The 16,938-nt window shown below is 38.9% G+C and overlaps 2 protein-coding genes across 10 annotated transcripts; one reads left to right on the top strand and one right to left on the bottom strand.

Annotated features, from left to right (window-relative positions):
• The first annotated feature begins 10,311 nt into the window (after positions 1-10,311).
• Positions 10,312-13,436, top strand: LOC110807412 (receptor-like protein EIX2). The gene has a single exon (XM_022032536.2). It carries the CDS (start codon positions 10,312-10,314, stop codon positions 13,294-13,296), a length of 2,985 nt encoding a protein of 994 aa, XP_021888228.1. The 3' UTR covers positions 13,297-13,436.
• LOC148269098 (uncharacterized) lies at positions 11,035-15,422 on the bottom strand. Of its 9 annotated transcripts, none has more exons than XR_015817662.1 (6): positions 15,170-15,422; positions 14,955-15,069; positions 14,759-14,847; positions 14,606-14,644; positions 14,350-14,495; positions 11,035-12,583 (listed from the first exon to the last, which is right to left on the bottom strand). XR_015817662.1 is itself a non-coding variant. In XM_088215353.1 (5 exons), exons 1-4 carry the CDS (start codon positions 15,357-15,359, stop codon positions 14,589-14,591), a joined length of 450 nt encoding a protein of 149 aa, XP_088071479.1. In that variant the 5' UTR covers positions 15,360-15,422; the 3' UTR covers positions 13,646-14,495; positions 14,581-14,588. The 9 variants fall into 9 exon arrangements, 3 of the variants coding, with proteins under 3 accessions (XP_088071479.1, XP_088071473.1, XP_088071482.1); XR_015817661.1 differs by lacking the exon at positions 11,035-12,583 and adding an exon at positions 13,646-14,211 and having other exon boundaries at positions 15,170-15,418; XR_015817664.1 differs by lacking the exon at positions 11,035-12,583 and having other exon boundaries at positions 13,646-14,495; positions 14,581-14,644; positions 14,743-14,847; positions 15,170-15,417.
• Between the last annotated feature and the right edge of the window lie 1,516 nt (positions 15,423-16,938).

Raw genomic sequence — 16,938 nt, 5'->3', positions numbered from 1 at the left:
TAAAAACAATATATAAAAACAATAACATTATATATATAATGATTTCATATATAGTCAGCAACATAACACATATTATACTTTCATATTCAAATCATCAAAACAACAATTGCTCTTTTTTATCAGTCTGTTGGTATCCATGGGGGTTCATAAGGATGTCCCCGCTACGCGTGAACCATTTCCTTTAACATTCTCAATTGCGAACTGTTCCTATACTCGGTCCAGTATGAGTGCCAAACTACTAAACTTTAATACCCCGTCCGGTATGAGGGTGAAACGGGTTGTCCCCATACCCCGTTCGGTATGAGAGTGAAACAGACTGTCCCCATACTCCATCCGGTATGAGCGCCAAATTACCAAGTCTCGATACCCCTTCCGGTATGAGACAACGTTCACGGTAGGATTCTTTATTGTACCCGATCCGTCCACCATCTCCTAGGATATCTAGTGAGGCTGCCGTTTCAGCCATTCACTTAATCACATAATTTTCCGTTTTTTTTAGTCTCTATTTTTCCAATTCAATGGCAATCACATAAATCAAACATATAGGCATTTAAAGCTATAAAATCGATCAATAAAGTAATATCATGCATTTAAACTGTAAAAACAATCAACAGAACAACAATAGATAATTTACAGTTCTGACTCCATTAGTAATCTGTAATTAATTATGTACATTTTATAAATTGTAACAAAATATCGTATTTATTGTTAATTAGACTTCAATTATATAACAAAAAATAGGATGATGGATTCTTATTCAACTTGATGCCCGAAAGGCTAAACTGTTGACTGCGCCTACTGGTGATCCATGGGTTCCCTAAATTTTTCTTCGAGAATTAAAATGCGCTATAAGTACCTACAAATATTTCAAATAAACCCAAAATTAGTCTCAGGGCCCATTTTGGCCAATTTCGAAATTCCAACACGGCGGCTCCGCCGTGCTCCGGTAATGGCACCGCCGCCCACGACGGCAGTCCGCCTTGGGTCGGCTGTTTTCGATCGATTTTGCATCAATCCCTATGAGAAAATACGTTAAGGGGCCTCGCTTGGTCAAAAAAACACAAAAAATCAAAACTCACCGGCGGTGGGGCTCTCCGGTGCGACGGCTCCTCCAGTTCACGTTGCAGTTGGGTGTTTTGCTCCGGTCAACCTGTAGAGAAGGAAGCAGTAATCACAATGGTGGAAAAATTTTATCGAATGGGAATCGAGAAGGGCCTCATTAGAGGCATTTTGTGAAATTTCCTGCGGCGGCGGCGTCGGGCTTTGCCAACAGTTTTCGGCCAATCAACTGATCCTTTTGCTCTGATTTGGTTATGGGGGTGTTTAAAATTGAATTCCGAGCAAAAAAAGAAATTTTTACCTCTTTTAGCTATCGAAAGTAGCTTCGGCGTGGCGGCGGCAGCTGGGTCTTCTTCTCCAGCGAGGGCGACTAGAGGCTAAGGTTAGGGTTTGGTGTGAAGAGTGTTATTTATATTCGTTTCTTTTTAATCTGGATCGTCCATTGCATTTGATCTGAATCGTCTGATCGTGATTAAATAGGGAGTAAATATGGACTGTTCATCGTGATATAATATGGGCCGTCCGATCGTGTTTAAATTTGACTGTCCGATCGCGTTTAGGGAGGGGACGCATCCGGACTATTCGTGCGTGTGAGAACGGATCTGAGCCATTCGATTATGGGCACGCGGATCGCCTGCGTGGTACTGCGTCAGTGTCTACTGCCACACCGCGCATCCTGATTCGTTGGGGCTGCTGACTAGGCATCCTACGTGGAAGACTTTTCTAAATTGCATTTTGACATCCGGTTTCTGATTTTTCTTTCAAAAATACCCCCAGAACCTAAATTTTACCCATTTTTTTCAAAATTATTTTCAATTTCATCCACCATCAAATTTTCTTTATTTTTACACTAAATTAAAATTAAAAAATTATATTTATAATTAATTTAATTTACAATTAAATTAATTTGGGCATTACAACTCTCATCCCCCTAAACAAAATTTGGTCCCTCAAATTTGTCTCTCTCATTCTCAATCAAACAGCTAGGGATATTGGGCTCTGAAGTCAGATTTTAGCTCCCATGTGGCCTATCTCAGTGTGTGATTCTGCTACATGACCTTAACAAAGGAAATTTTTTGGTTGCGGAGTAATATACTCTTTCAGTCCACAATACCGACTGGTACTTTCTCATATGACAGATCCTCCTAAAGTGGAAGAGACTCGCGGGTCAAGACGTGAGAGGGGTTCGGGTTGTACTTGCGGTAGCATGGACACATGAAATACATTATGGACCTTAGAAAGTTCTAGAGGCAGTATCAGTCTGTAGGTGGCGGTACCAATTCTGTCTAAGATTTTAAATGGCCTAATAAACTAGGGATTTAGTTTTTTTCTCTTGCCAAATCTACTGATTCCCTTGAAAGGAGTGATCTTAATGAACACCCGATCGCTTTTCTCAAATTCTAAATCCCTCATCCGGGTGTCCGCATAACTCTTCTGCTTGCTCTGAGCCGTCTGAATATTCTTTCTGATCTTAACTATTTTGGATGTAGTCTCCTCTACGAGATTTAGGCCGAACAGTTTTCTATCACCCACTTCTTCCCAACATATTGGCAATCTGCATGGGCGGCCATACAATGCCTCATATGGAGCCATGTCAATATTTGTTTGGTAGCTGTTGTTGTAGGCGAACTCTATCAGAGGTAGATGGTCATCCTAATAGCCTCCGAAGTCAAGAACACAAGCTCCAAACATATTCTTAAGTGTGCGGATCATCTTTTCTGACTGTCCATCGATCTGAGGGTAGAATGCAATACTAAGGGACAGTTTCGTTCCCATGGCTTGCTGAAGGCTAGACCAAAACTGAGAAGTGAACTTGGGGTCCCTGTCGACACTATCGTCATTGGCACTCGATATAATCTAACTATTTTTCGGATATACATTCTTACCAACTTATCTAAGGGATTGGTTATCCTGATGGCCAAGAAGTGGAAAGACTTGGTAAGTCGGTCAACTATTACTCAGATGGCATCATGTCCTGAGCGTGTTTTAGACAATCCTGTCACAAAATCTATAGTAATATATTCCCACTTCCACTCTGGAATTGGTAATGGCTGAAATAGCCCATCTGGGCGTTGATGCTCTGCCTTGACCTGCTGATATACCAAACATTTAGAAACAAAGTCAGTTATATCTCTTTTCATCCCATTCTACTAAAATCGGGGTCACATACTTTAGTACATCTTAGTGCTTTCGGGATGCATGGTAAACTTTGAGCTATGAGCCTCTGTCATAATATCCTTTTTTAACTCACTGTTACCTGGAACACACACTCTGTCCTGGAATCTGAGCAACCCATCGACAAAGACTCGAAATTCTGAGTTAACTCTCTATTTTGCATCTTTCTCGAGGGCTACTAGGGTGTAGTTGGCGGACTAAGCTTCCTTTATTCTCTGGATTAACTCAGGCTGAACAGTTAGGTGACCCAAACATGTGACTTCTTTAGGTCCTGAAGCCGTACCTGTTGTGCGACCCCTATCTGTCTGTACTTTGAAACCATTAAATGAGCTAATGTACCTGCACTTTTTCTACTAAGTACGTCAGCTACCACGTTACCCTTATCCGGTTGATACAAGATGTCGCAATCATAGTTCTTAAAAAGTTCTATCCACATTCTTTGATGTATGTTGAGATTTTTTTGAGTGAATATGTGTTTTAAACTCTTGTGATTGGTATAGATTTGAAAATTCTCCCCATACAAATAATGGCGCCAAGTCCTCAAGGTGTGGATGATTGTGACAAGTTCTAAATCATGGGTGTAATAGTTTTTCTTATGACTCTTCAATTGTCTGGACTCGTAGGCTATAACATTCTCATGTTGCATCAAAACACAACCCAAACCTAGGTAGGAGGCATCACTGTAAACTGTATATCCACCCGATCTACTCGACAAGGGCAACACAGGTGCAGTAGTCAGCCGCTTCTTTAGTTCTGAAAAACTTCTTTTACAGTCTTCGTTCCACTCAAACTTGACATTCTTCTTTGTGAGCCAAGTAAGAGGAGTAGCTAGACTAGAAAATCCTTCCACAAACCTGCGGTAATAACCTGCCATCCCCAGAAAGTTACAAATCTCCTTAACCATTATCAATTTTTTCCAGCCGAGCACTGTTTTAACTTTTTTGAGCTTCACTGACACTCCATCCTTTGATATGATGTGTCCCAGAAAGGTAGTCTGCTCAAGTTAGAACCCACATTTACTCAACTTTGTATACAACTTTTTCTTTCTAAGAATCTGCAAAACCTGAGTCAGATGGTGAACGTGTTCCTCTTTGCTTTTTGAATAAACCAAGATGTCATCGATGAATAAAATAATAAACTGATCTAGGAATTGTCTGAAAATCTTGTTCATCAAGTCCATAAAGATGACGGGAGCATTGGTTAGTCCAAATGACATGACCAAGAACTTATAGTGTCCGTACCTAGTTCGAAAGGCTGTTTTGGAGATGTCTTCTGCCCTGATTTTTACCTCATGGTAACCTGAACACAGGTTTATTTTGGAGAAGACCTGGGCACCCTGCAGCTGATCATCAATCTTGGAGAGGGGATACTTGTTTTTGATCGTGACCTTATTCAGACCTCTGTAATCAATACATAACCTCAACGTCCCATCTTCCTTTCTTGCAAATGTGACTCCGGCACCCCAGGAGGACACACTATGCGGATGAATTTACTATCCTACAATTTAGTGATATGTTTCCTCAGTTCCTCCATCTCAACACGACTGATGCGGTAAGGAGCAACTGAAATAGGCTGGGTGTTTGGCTGAAAGTCTATGGTGAATTCGACTTCTCTGTCCACTGGTAGTTTATCAAGAAACACATCTAGAAAGTCTTGGATTACCATAATCTCTTAAATATAAATTTCTTTCTTAGGTTTGCCTAATTAAAGAAAACAGTTGGGTTAAAGTACTTGATAATAAGAAAATTTTCCATGAGGGAACAAATGTTAAAAGATTTTATTAATTTGTAAATGACTCCTCATTATGAGGGTTAAATATAACTTTTTTGCTAAAACAATCTACAATGGCGTGATACGCCGCTAGCTAGTTCATTCATAAGATTACATCAAATTCTCCCGTATCAATTTCTATTAAGTCCACACTCAATTTTTTATTTGCTATATCTATGACACAGACTCTGTATACAATCTCTCCCAGTAGTGTCCTACTCCCAGGAGTAGATACAAACAATACAGAATCAGGTTTTTCAAGCAGTATGTTTAAATTTGATGCAAAAATATGTAAAACAAATGAATGCGATGCACTAATATCAATCAAAATATGAGCAAGATGATTACATATAGTGTAGATACCCTGTACCATGTCCAGGTTGGCTTCTGCATCTTGCTGAGTGTGATTGTAAACTCTACCCTGGACATTAGGTATGGCCTGGTTCTGGTTCCTCGGGCACTCCCTCGCATAATGTTGGACACTACCATATATGCAGTATGTGTTGTTGAGGCGATGACAGGGTCGGTCCCTATGATCCATGCCACAATGCTGACAAATCTTACTGCGTCCTGCTGCTGGAACCTGAGGGGGAGTTTGAGTCATCGGCTTGGGTCTCTTGTTCTGTTGAATAGGCGCAGTAGGTGCTGGTCTGCGGGGTGGAGCTGAGGGCCTGAGATTCCCTGCTGTTTGAGAGAAGATGCAGAGGCTCCTCTCCACTAATTGTGTCTTGGCTAGAATAGCCGAATAAGTACTGAGCTCAAGCATAAACAATTATTGTTTGATCTTTGAACGGAGACCCCACTCGAACCTTCTAGCCTTCTTGTCTTTATCCAACGTGCTCTCAGGGGAATATCGGCCCAACTCTAGGAACTTGCGAGTATATTCTGATACAATTATGTTTCCCTGGACCAAGTGTGTAAACTCCATCTCCTTCAGATATTGGAGATGTTATGGGGGGTACTCTGCATGAAAGGCTCTCAGGAACTGTTCCCAAGTGACTGAGAAGGGCAGGGTGGTCTGCTTAAGCTGCCATCAGCGGTCTGCTTCTCCCACTAACATGTAGGTAGTAAGGATGACCTTCTGTTCGGGAATCACCCAAAAGGTTTTGAAGGCTTTCTCTGTCTCGGCTAACCAGAACTCGACCTTTTCAAAGGAGGATCCCCCTGCAAAAATAGATAGATTTAGTCTTTTATACCTTTCTATGTAGTCTGGATCCATCATGGGAGGAGCTGGATCCCTGGAAGAGGGACTGGACTGTGCTGAGGATGGACTGGATGGCCCTACGGTGGTACTTGATGATACGGCGGGGGTACTGAATTATACTGTGGTGGTGGTGTCGGGTGGTACTGTAGAGGAGTAGGGTCATATCGGGGTGGCTCAGGATCCTCTCGTTGCAAGGGTGGCTCGACCTGTGGTAGCGGGGGAGGGTCAGGTAGCTCCCTCCTTTCCTCCCGGACCTGCTGGGCAGCAATGAGTCTCTCCAGCATCTCAAGTAACCGGTCAACATCCTCTCTAAATGAACCCTATCGAGTTGCTCAGTTTAGTCGGAGTCTTCTTCTCCTCATCTATCTGTACTTGTATTTCACAAGGAATAGTTAAGTGATAATTCATTATTTTTTGTGTTTCCTAAGGATTTTGTGTAAGAAATGGGTCCGAGAAACGCTGCTCTGATACCAACTGTAACGACTCCGAAAATATCTAAAGGAAATAAATGATAATTTAAGTACGGAAGTGTAATAAAAAGTTAAGGTTTACATTCCTTACATAATAACTTAAAATACCGAATAGTGCTACGAGAATTGCCCTTTTGAAAGAAATACAAAAAAAAGAAGGAAATAAATAGAAAGTAAATAAAACTAGCATCCTACTCGCAACCCTCTTGTGGATCGGGCTCTGGATCCTGATCCTCTTGATATGAAATGGTTAAATAAGGAATGAGTTACATTAACCCAGTAAGAATATCACACCAACTTACCAACACAGAAAAGAAAGTTGGTAGAAAATTAAAACAACTAATGGAGTATTTAATTAAGCAAATTCATTTATCAATAATAAAACGATTTACCGTCCACTTACTGTAGTGAGATTTATAAAAATAACCTATAGAAACAATAACATTATATATATCATGATTTCATATATAATCAGCAACATAACACATATTATACGTTCATATTCACATCATCAAAACAATAATTGCCCATTTTTATCAGTCTGTTGGTATCCATGGGGGTTCATAAGGATGTCCCCACTATGCATGAACCTTTTCTAGTGGGCCGTCCCCATACTCCGTCCGGTATGAGCCCCAAATTACTAAATCTCAATACCTATTCCGGTATGAGGGTGAAACAGACCATCCCCATACCCCGTCCGGTATGAGTGCTAAATTACCAAGTCTCGATACCCCGTCCAGTATGAGACAACGTTCACAGTAGGGTTTCCTATTGTACCCAGTCCGTCCACCATCTCCCAAGATATTCAGTGAGGCTGTCATTTTATCTATTTATCTGTTCACGTAATCACATAATTTTTCATTTTTCTTTAGTCTTCATTTTTTCAATTCAATGGCAATCACATAAATCAAACATGCATTCAAAGCTATAAAATCAATCAATAAGGTATTATCATGCATTTAAACTGTAAAAATAATCAACAGAACAACAGTAGATAATTTTTTATTCTGCCTCTATTTGTAATCCGTAATTAGTTATGCACATTTTATAAATTGTAACAAAATATCGTATTTATTGTTAATTAGATTTCAATTCTATAATAGAGAATAGAGTGAGAGATTCTTACTCAATTTGATGCCCGAAAGGCTAAACTGTTGACTGCGCCTACTGGCGGTCTCCAGGTTCCCTGAATTTTTCTTCGGAAATTAAAACGCACTATAAGTACCTACAAATATATCAAACAAACCCAAAATCAGTCTCAGGGCCCATTTTGGCCAATTCTGAAATTCCGACACGGCGACTCTGCCGTGCTCCGGCGATGACGCCACTGTTCGCAGTGACAGACTGCCTCGGGTCAGCTGTTTTTGGTTGATTTTGCATCAATCCCTGCAAAAAAATACGTTAAGGGGCCTCAGTTGGTCAAAAAAAATAAAAAATCGAAACTCACCAGCTGCGAAGCTCTCTGGTGCAGCGGCTCCTCCAGTTCACATTGCAGTTGGATTTTTTGTTCCGATCAACCTGTAGAGAAGGAAACGATGATCAAAATAGTGAAAAAATTTTGCCGAACAGGAATCGGGAAGGGCCTCATCAGAGGCGTTTTGTGAAATTCCCTGCGGCATCGCCATCGGATTTTGCCTGCGGTTTCTGGCCAATCAACCGATCCTTTTGCTCTGATTTTTCCATAGGGGTGTTTAAAATTGAATTTCGATTAAATTTTTTTTTATACCTCTTTTGGCAGTCGGAAGTAGCTTCGGCACAATGGCGGGTGGCGGCAGCGGCTCTCCTTCCCGGCGGCTAGGTCTTCTTCTCCGGCGAGGGCAACTGGCGGCTAGGGTTAGGGTTTGGTGTGAACATGATTATTTATATTCGTCCCCTTTTAATCTGGACCGTCAATCGCGTTTGATCTGGACTGTCCGATCGTAATTAAATAGGGAGTGAATCTAGATCGTTCATCGCAATCTAATATGAACCATCTGATCGCATTTAAATCTGACCGTCCGATCGCGTTTGGGGAGGAAATACATCTAGGTCGTTTGTGCGCGCAGGAACGGATCTAAGCTGTTCAATTGCGGGCACGCAGATCGCCTGCGTGGCACTGCATCAACGTCCGCTGCCACGTGGCGCGTCCTAGTTCGTCGGGGCTGCTGACCGGGCATCCTACGTGGTAAGACTTTTCTAAATTATATTTTGACCTTCAGTTTATGATTTTCTTTCAAAAATGCCCCCATAAACCAAAATTTCACCAATTTTTTTCAAAATTGTTTTCAATTTCATCATCCATCAAATTTCCTTCATTTTTACACTAAACTAAAACTAAAAAAATTATATTTATAATTAATTTAATTTACAATAATTGAGCATTACAAATTGTCTAATATAATTATGAAATAGCGTCTGTTTTTTCAGCATTTAATTTAAAAAATTATTAAGTAAGATTTTATGATAAAATAAAACAAAAAAAAAATTTCTGCAAGTATATTTAAATTTTGGCATATAGTAAGGAAGATCTGAATATAAAATATGATTCTTTAATTTTTTTTTTTAGTAGAAAATATATGTATTTATTAATTAAATGTACATATATAAATTATAATAAAATATAAGTAACTTTTAAATAAATACTACAATCTAATTTGACTTTACAACTTTATATAGAAAAAATATAATAATTATTAATTTAAGCAGTATATATACATGTGTGTGTGTGAATATATATATATATATGTGTTTATAGATATGTAATGAACCCAGAAAAGGTTTTTCCAAGCCTAATGAGTGGAAGGGTTTACACTTCTATTCGATCACGCACCCAACAGTTCTGTCTGGTGACTAGAAACGATTATAAAATATGTACGAGCCTTGACTTTATTACACCTGAGATTTAGACTCCCATTATCAATGGTATAATCGGTCTGAATCCACTTTCGAAAATATTTGACTCAACATATATATATATATATATATGGGTATATGTTTATATTCAGTACAAATAGATACATATACATATAAAAAGCAAGGGAATTTTAACCCGTCTTATAATATTTTTTTTATTTAAAAATATAATAAATTTGTTAAAATTAAATTAAATATTATAAATTAATAATTATTATTCCATAATTATTTACTAAACATATCTTTCTGGTAGTCAATGGTCCTTTCAGGCTGTAGCTCAAGTGGAGAGGCATTTTCTGGTTACCCAATGTTTCTTTATTCTATGAAGGACTTCTTGACATCTCAAATGTGGAAAAGACTTCAAAAAGGTAGCCATGGAAATTACGTCTTATGTAGAAGGTCTTCTTGACGTCTCAAATGCGGAAAAGACTTTAAAAAGGTAGCCTTGGAAATGACCTACCTCTTATATCACTTCTAAATGTCCATGTATATATATATATATATATATATATACACATACACACACAGACACATGGATTGATTTGTTTTTTCTTATTAAGTTTCAGAAATTTTCCACAAACAAAACGTTAAATTAACAGTATTTAAACAAGGGGACTCTTAACTTACAAGTGCGAAAACATAAACAGAAACGAGAAGAGTGATTTGAAAATTCCATATTACATATTCTCTCATTTGGGTATAATAGCATATATATCATCTAAGTTCTTAGCCGCAATAACAATGGCAGATACCAATACCCTCTTCCAATTTTTACTCATTTATACTTTACTTTTTTTGTTTCTATATACAGAAAGAATCAAGCTTGGATCGTGCAGTGAAATTAATCACACTGTCAATTGCATAGAAATTGAGAGAAAAGCTCTCCTCAACTTCAAAGAAAGCATCACAGATCCTTCAGGCCGTCTATCTTCCTGGATTGGCAAAGATTGCTGTAGCTGGGCTGGTGTGAGTTGCAGCAATAGCACCAATGGACATGTCACTGAGCTCAAGCTTGGCAATCCAAAGTCGAGCAATCCTGACATCAAAGCAGCTTATGCTTTAGCTGGAGATGTAAGTTCCTCTTTGCTTGATTTAAAGTACCTGGAGTACTTGGACTTGAGCATGAATAGCTTTGAAGGAATCCCAATTCCAACCTTCATTGGCTCACTTAAAAAGTTGAGATATCTCAATCTCTCATATGGGTCTTTTAGAGGAAGTATCCCTTCAAATATGGGGTACCTTACAAGATTGGAGTATCTCGATTTAGAGAATTGCTTTCTTGAGTCAAATGGGAGTGATCTCCATTGGTTAAGGAGTCTTTCTTCTTTGAAATACTTAAATTTGGGAGGTGTTGACCTCAGCAAAACTACAAATTATTGGCTTGAAGTTATCAACATGATTCCTTCACTTTCGGAGTTGTATTTACCAGCATGTGGACTTTCTGTACTTCCTCCTTCTCTTCCATTTGTTAACCTTACTTCGCTTTCGGTACTTGACCTCTCCAACAATGGCTTCAACTCTTTAATCTCGCCATGGCTTTTCAACTTAAGTAGTCTTGGTTATCTTGATCTTAGCAAGAATGTTCTCCAAGGTGAAATTCCTGATGAAATTGCAGGGTTGAGCTTACTTCATCATCTTGACTTGTCTCTTAATTCGTTTCACGGAGGCAAGTTGAAAAATCTAGGCAAGCTCTGCAATTTGCGTGTTCTTGATCTTTCTTTCAATGTGTTTAATGGAGGAATTGCAGAACTTACAAATGATTTGTCTAGATGCAGCAACAGCAGCTTAGAGATACTGCACTTGGGATACAATCAACTCGGTGGGCTGCTTCCAGATTCCTTGGGACACATCAAGAACTTGAAATATCTTGGACTTATGAAAAACTTCTTTGTGGATTCAATTCCAGAATCCATCGGGAATTTGTCTTCTTTACAAGAATTCTATCTGTCAGAAAATGCAATGAGAGGAAGAATTCCAGCTAGTCTCGGACAACTCTCTTCATTGCTTTACTTGGATCTCAAGTTAAATCAGTGGCATGGAGTCATAACTGAAGCTCATTTCGCAAACCTAACTAGTTTGAAGGAGCTGTCACTAGCTCAAGAGTTCAAAAACTTTACATTGCTTTTCAATCTGAGTTCTAAATGGATTCCTCCTTTTAAACTTACATACATCAACCTTAAATCGTGCCTAGTAGGACCTAATTTCCCCGAATGGCTTCGAAATCAAAACGAGCTACAATCTGTCTCCATGAGCAATGCAGGGATTTCAGGGAAGATACCAGATTGGTTCTGGAAGTTGGATATGACTCTTGATATGCTGGACTTCAGTTGCAACAATTTAATAGGGACAGTTCCGACCACCATTAAATTCAATCCGCAAGGTATTGTTTTCTTGAATACTAATCACTTTACAGGCCTCTTGCCAATCTTATCAGCCAATTTGAGTTCATATCATTTGGACAATAACTCTTTCTACGGACCAATTCCAGAAGACTTTGGCGAAAAAATGCCAATGTTATCAGACATAGATATCTCTTTCAACTTTCTCAGTGGCGCCATACCACCGTCTATCGGAAACCTGACTTATCTAATGACATTTGTTGTCGGTGACAATCATTTGACTGGGCCAATTCCCGACATTTGGAATACAACACCGGACGTATATCTCATAGACTTGTCAAACAATGATTTGTCTGGTGAAATTCCAACTTCTTTAGGCTCTTTAGCCGCACTTCAATTTGTCAGGCTAAGCAACAATAGTCTCTCAGGTGAAATTCCATTGTCTTTGAAAAACTGCCCCTTAACAACTCTTGATCTTGGAGTTAACAGACTTTCAGGCAAGATACTGACATGGATAGCAGACAAGAACGGATCATTGTCTATTCTAAACCTAAGATCAAACATGTTCACTGGTCGAATTCCAAGGCAATTATGCAGCCTTTCTTCACTCCATATTCTGGAACTTGCAGATAACAATCTGTCAGGCTCAATTCCCTCCTGCATCGGCAATCTAACTGCAATGACAACCAGTGCAACCGGCGTCAGATACGAGGGACAGTTATGGGTGGTGGCAAAAGGGAGAGAGATGTGGTTTGACACTACTCTTTATCTTGTAAACATCATAGACCTTTCAAGCAACAACCTATATGGAAATATCCCTGAAGGAATTTCAAGTCTTTCAAGATTGGGAACCTTGAACTTATCCATGAACCGTTTGACAGGGAAGATACCTGACAGCATTGGATTTCGTTTGAAGATTATTGAAACAATAGACCTGTCAAGCAATCAAATTTCAGGCACCATTCCTCAAACAATTTCAGATTTGACTTCATTAAATCACCTCAACCTTTCACACAACAATTTGACTGGTAAGATTCCGTCAACCAACCAGTTTGGAACCTTCACTGATCCTTCTATTTTTGAAGCCAACCCAGGGCTCTGTGGATTCCCTTTGCCGATCAATTGCAGTGGTGATGATGGAGGAAATCATGGTGGAGGAAGTGAAAATGGTGGGGTTGACGAGTTTGAAATGCAGTGGTTTTGGTTTGGGATTGGACCAGGATTTGCGGTGGGTTTCTGGGTAGTGTGTGGAACTTTGATGGGGATGAGATCTTGGAGGATTGGCTACTTACAGTACGTTGATAAAGTAGTAGATAGGATAGTTGTGGTGGTTAAACTGAATTTAATTCGTTTCAGAAGATTTCGAGAAGAAAAAAGAGAATACTAGAAACTATTAAGACCCTTTGGCCAAGCTTTGGTTGTGCTGCAAAAGTTGTTTTTAGTGAAAATGCTTTTGAGGTGAAACTGTACAGCATTGGCTTTGTCTCATCACTGTACAATTGACCTGTAATAACCTATTTCATTCAATTTTTACTCGCATTCTTTGACTAATTACCAGACTAATCTTGATAAAGAAAATTACATTATAATTTTTATAATCTATTCCCACCAACTTAAAATGAGTAAAGATGATTCATATGAAAAAAAAAAATTATAATATAGTTGTACAAAAAGAGGTCTGATAACTAAATAAATATATAAAATATAACATAAATGGAAATTGAACAACAGAAACAAGCAGAAGCATCAACATCATACAACATTAGAGAATAATCATCACCATCCTATTATACATCACAATTCCTTTCATAGAATATCAACTGCAATAAAAAGCAGAAAATAATGGGTGCTTGAGAACTTGGCTTCCTTAGCTCTAAATATTCACATGCTTTTGAGTGCTCTTAACCATAAAGATATAAAATAAAACATGAATGGAAGCAATAATCTCTAAGTGCTCTTAACCACATTCTTATTCAAAGAAATTGCTGATCCCAGCATTAACAATCATTAACATAAATTCCAAAAATCCAAATTCCAATAGCCTAAATTTCCAAGAATACCTTTTTCATCAATTAATAAATCGATTAGGTCTCTATTCTCCTTTAGACATTAACTTCTTAGCATCCATCACCTGTTCCCTTACATCTTCAGCTCATCATAGACAAAACATATAACCAACAGTGGACCAATCCTTGATTGTTCATCTTTTGTTTAAACATTCATTTCTAGTTAACTCACATTAGTAGTTGACGTCTGAAAGTTAGCCCATACAGAGTGCATTAGATGGACTTTGCTCCTCAATCTGCCATTCCTCCACAAACACAATATCAACAATAACACAAAGAGATGGAAAAGTCCACACTAGCCAAGGCATTTAATTTGTACGAATTTGGGGATTTCTCATCTCTTGAATTTCAAACAAAAGAGACCTGTACTTTACCTGGAATCAAAGATTTGAAGTAACCAAGTTTCGATCTCAATCAGGTCATTTCAAACTTAGAACACTAAGTGCAGTGACTTAGACAGTACACCATTTCGATATCTTTCTGAGGAAGGAAGGGATGTGTCTTATGTTGTCACAGCCATCTGCAGACACCAACCATAACCAAAACGTCAAAACTTAAAAAACTTTAAATTTGATCAATCAATTAATCATAAAATTTCCACTTACAGTAATCTTTAACTGCAATAATCACCTGAGCATATCTCAACGGCATTAATATTAGGATGATGAGCTGCGGAAGGAAGATGAAGATTATAATCACAATACTTAATCAAAAGAAAAAAAAAACCCAACTTTAAAAGTAATTAACAACAATCTACAAATCTTTACACTAAGGAATATCCACCACATTGTGCGTCCCCTCCCGTTGAAGTCCAATCAGAGGGTTTACCAACATCCCGCAAACGGCCAATTAGCTTGACACCGCCATCGCCACTGACGAACTCAGATAATTGAGTTCAACCAGAACTCCACGCAATCGAAGAAACAAAACTTTTCAAAACTTGAAGATGATAAAAATGGATAATCAGATAATTGAGTACCAGTCTACAGCTATCAAATATGAAATCAGAGACGCCGAAACTCTTGAAGAACTCAGTAGGCTTATCGACGATTTCTGGACGGTGAAGATCGAACTCATGCGTACAATCGGAGTACCTGAGAAATTAACAACAAAATCGAATTTTAGGTTAATTAAGAAAAACAATTTCGAAGCTGAACTGTAATTTTGAGTTATTGGATGGTGGGGAATGCGTACGTTTGGAAGGGCACGGAAGGGCGCACGTTAGCGAGGGTAAGGTTGCTGGGGTGGTGGTAATAGTGGTGGCAGCGGAGGTGGCGGGGAGGAGAGAGGGAGGAGGAGGAGGAAGGGTGCGCACTGCGCCCAGCGACACGCGGCAGTTGATGATTTGTGAAGGACAGGGAGCAGAGGGGATGCACAAAGGCATTTGTGCAACTGGTGGTACTGGAGCTCCGAGGCGGGAATGGATAAAATATTTTGAGCTTCTTAAACCGATAAGATACGTCCGTTATTTCTAACGGAGAAATAGATTATGGATACGTAATTCATAAAGATATCTTTTAATTTAAATTTAATTATAATTTTTATTTTATTTATTTTATCATAGAAACTAAATTATTTTATTAATTAATATTAAACTTTTGTAATTATTATTATACTATGTGTAATACTCGGGCTCAAAAATCAGTACGAGATAATTTTTTTATTAATTTATTGATAAAATAATTATATTAAATAATTATTTAATTTATCATATTTTAATTTTATTGAATTTTTTAGAAAAAAAATGAATTAATGAAGAAATTAAAAATAATTTTTAAAAAAATGGGTGAAATTTTGAATTCGATTAATTGTTTTTGAAAAAAAAATTAGAAACATCGAGTCAAAATACAAATAGAGAAAATTCAACCACGTGGAACAACCAGTCAGCAGCCACAATGAACTAGGACGCCCCGCGTGACAAAACACGCTAATGTCAATGCCAAGTGGGCGATTCGCATGTCCAGCGATCCGACGGCTCAAGATTGATCCCACGCGCGTGGACGGCCCAAATGCATTCTCCCTTTTAGGCTTGATTGGACGAACGAGATCAAATGCGATGAACGGACGAGATTCGACCACATCATTAGTCTAAACGAAAAATGATCGAACGGTTCTCCTCGCTCCACGTCAACGTAAATGAATGGCATGGATCGAAGAGAGAGGAGTATTTAAACTCCTCTTCGCAGGAAAACCCAAACCCTAGCCGCCACTCCCTGTCGGAGAAAAAGAACCAGACTTCAGAGAAGAAGGCAGACCGCCAACCACCGTCGCACCGAAGCCATCACCGACCGCTAAAAAGGTAAAATTTTTTCCTACATGCTCAGAATTCAATTCTGAGCCTTCATATGGCTATATCGGAGCAATAGAGATGCGAATAACCCGAAAATCGTGGGCAAAGCCCCGACAGAGGTGCCGCGGCCAAAATCCTAAAATTCCTCCGATGAGCCCCTTCTTGTTTCTTGCTTCATGCAATTCTTTGACCATTATATTCGTCGTTTCTTTCTATGTAGGTTAGCTGGAGAAAAAGAACCAAACGCGAAGGAGAACCGTCAGAGCTGCCACACCCGAAGACCCCCCCACCGGTAAGTTCGATTTTTTTATTTTTTTTGGCCAACCGAGGCTTTTAATGTATTTTTTCGTAGGGATGCGTGTAAAGCTGACCAAAATTGACCAGACCGAGACGAATTGCCGCCATGGGTGGCAAATCTGGTGTCGAAGCACGGCGGCGCCGTCGTACCGAAATCCTAAATTGGCCAGAAAGGGTTTTCAACACCGGTTTTGGATTTTTTGGGTATTTTTTAGTACGTGACGAGTATTTTAAGTTCCCACATAAAAAATTCAGGAAATCCGGGACTTGTTGGGAGGCGTAGTGGACAGTTCGACATATTGAAATACCGATCCAGGTAAGAACCACTCACTCTATTCTCAGTTACGGTAAATTAAGAATTAATAATCGATAATTA

The sequence above is a fragment of the Carica papaya genome, chromosome 1 (genome assembly GCF_054855325.1).
Source record: "Carica papaya isolate Zhongbai chromosome 1, ASM5485532v1, whole genome shotgun sequence".
NCBI lineage: Eukaryota > Viridiplantae > Streptophyta > Magnoliopsida > Brassicales > Caricaceae > Carica > Carica papaya.
This window is presented reverse-complemented; position numbering and strand designations above follow the sequence as displayed.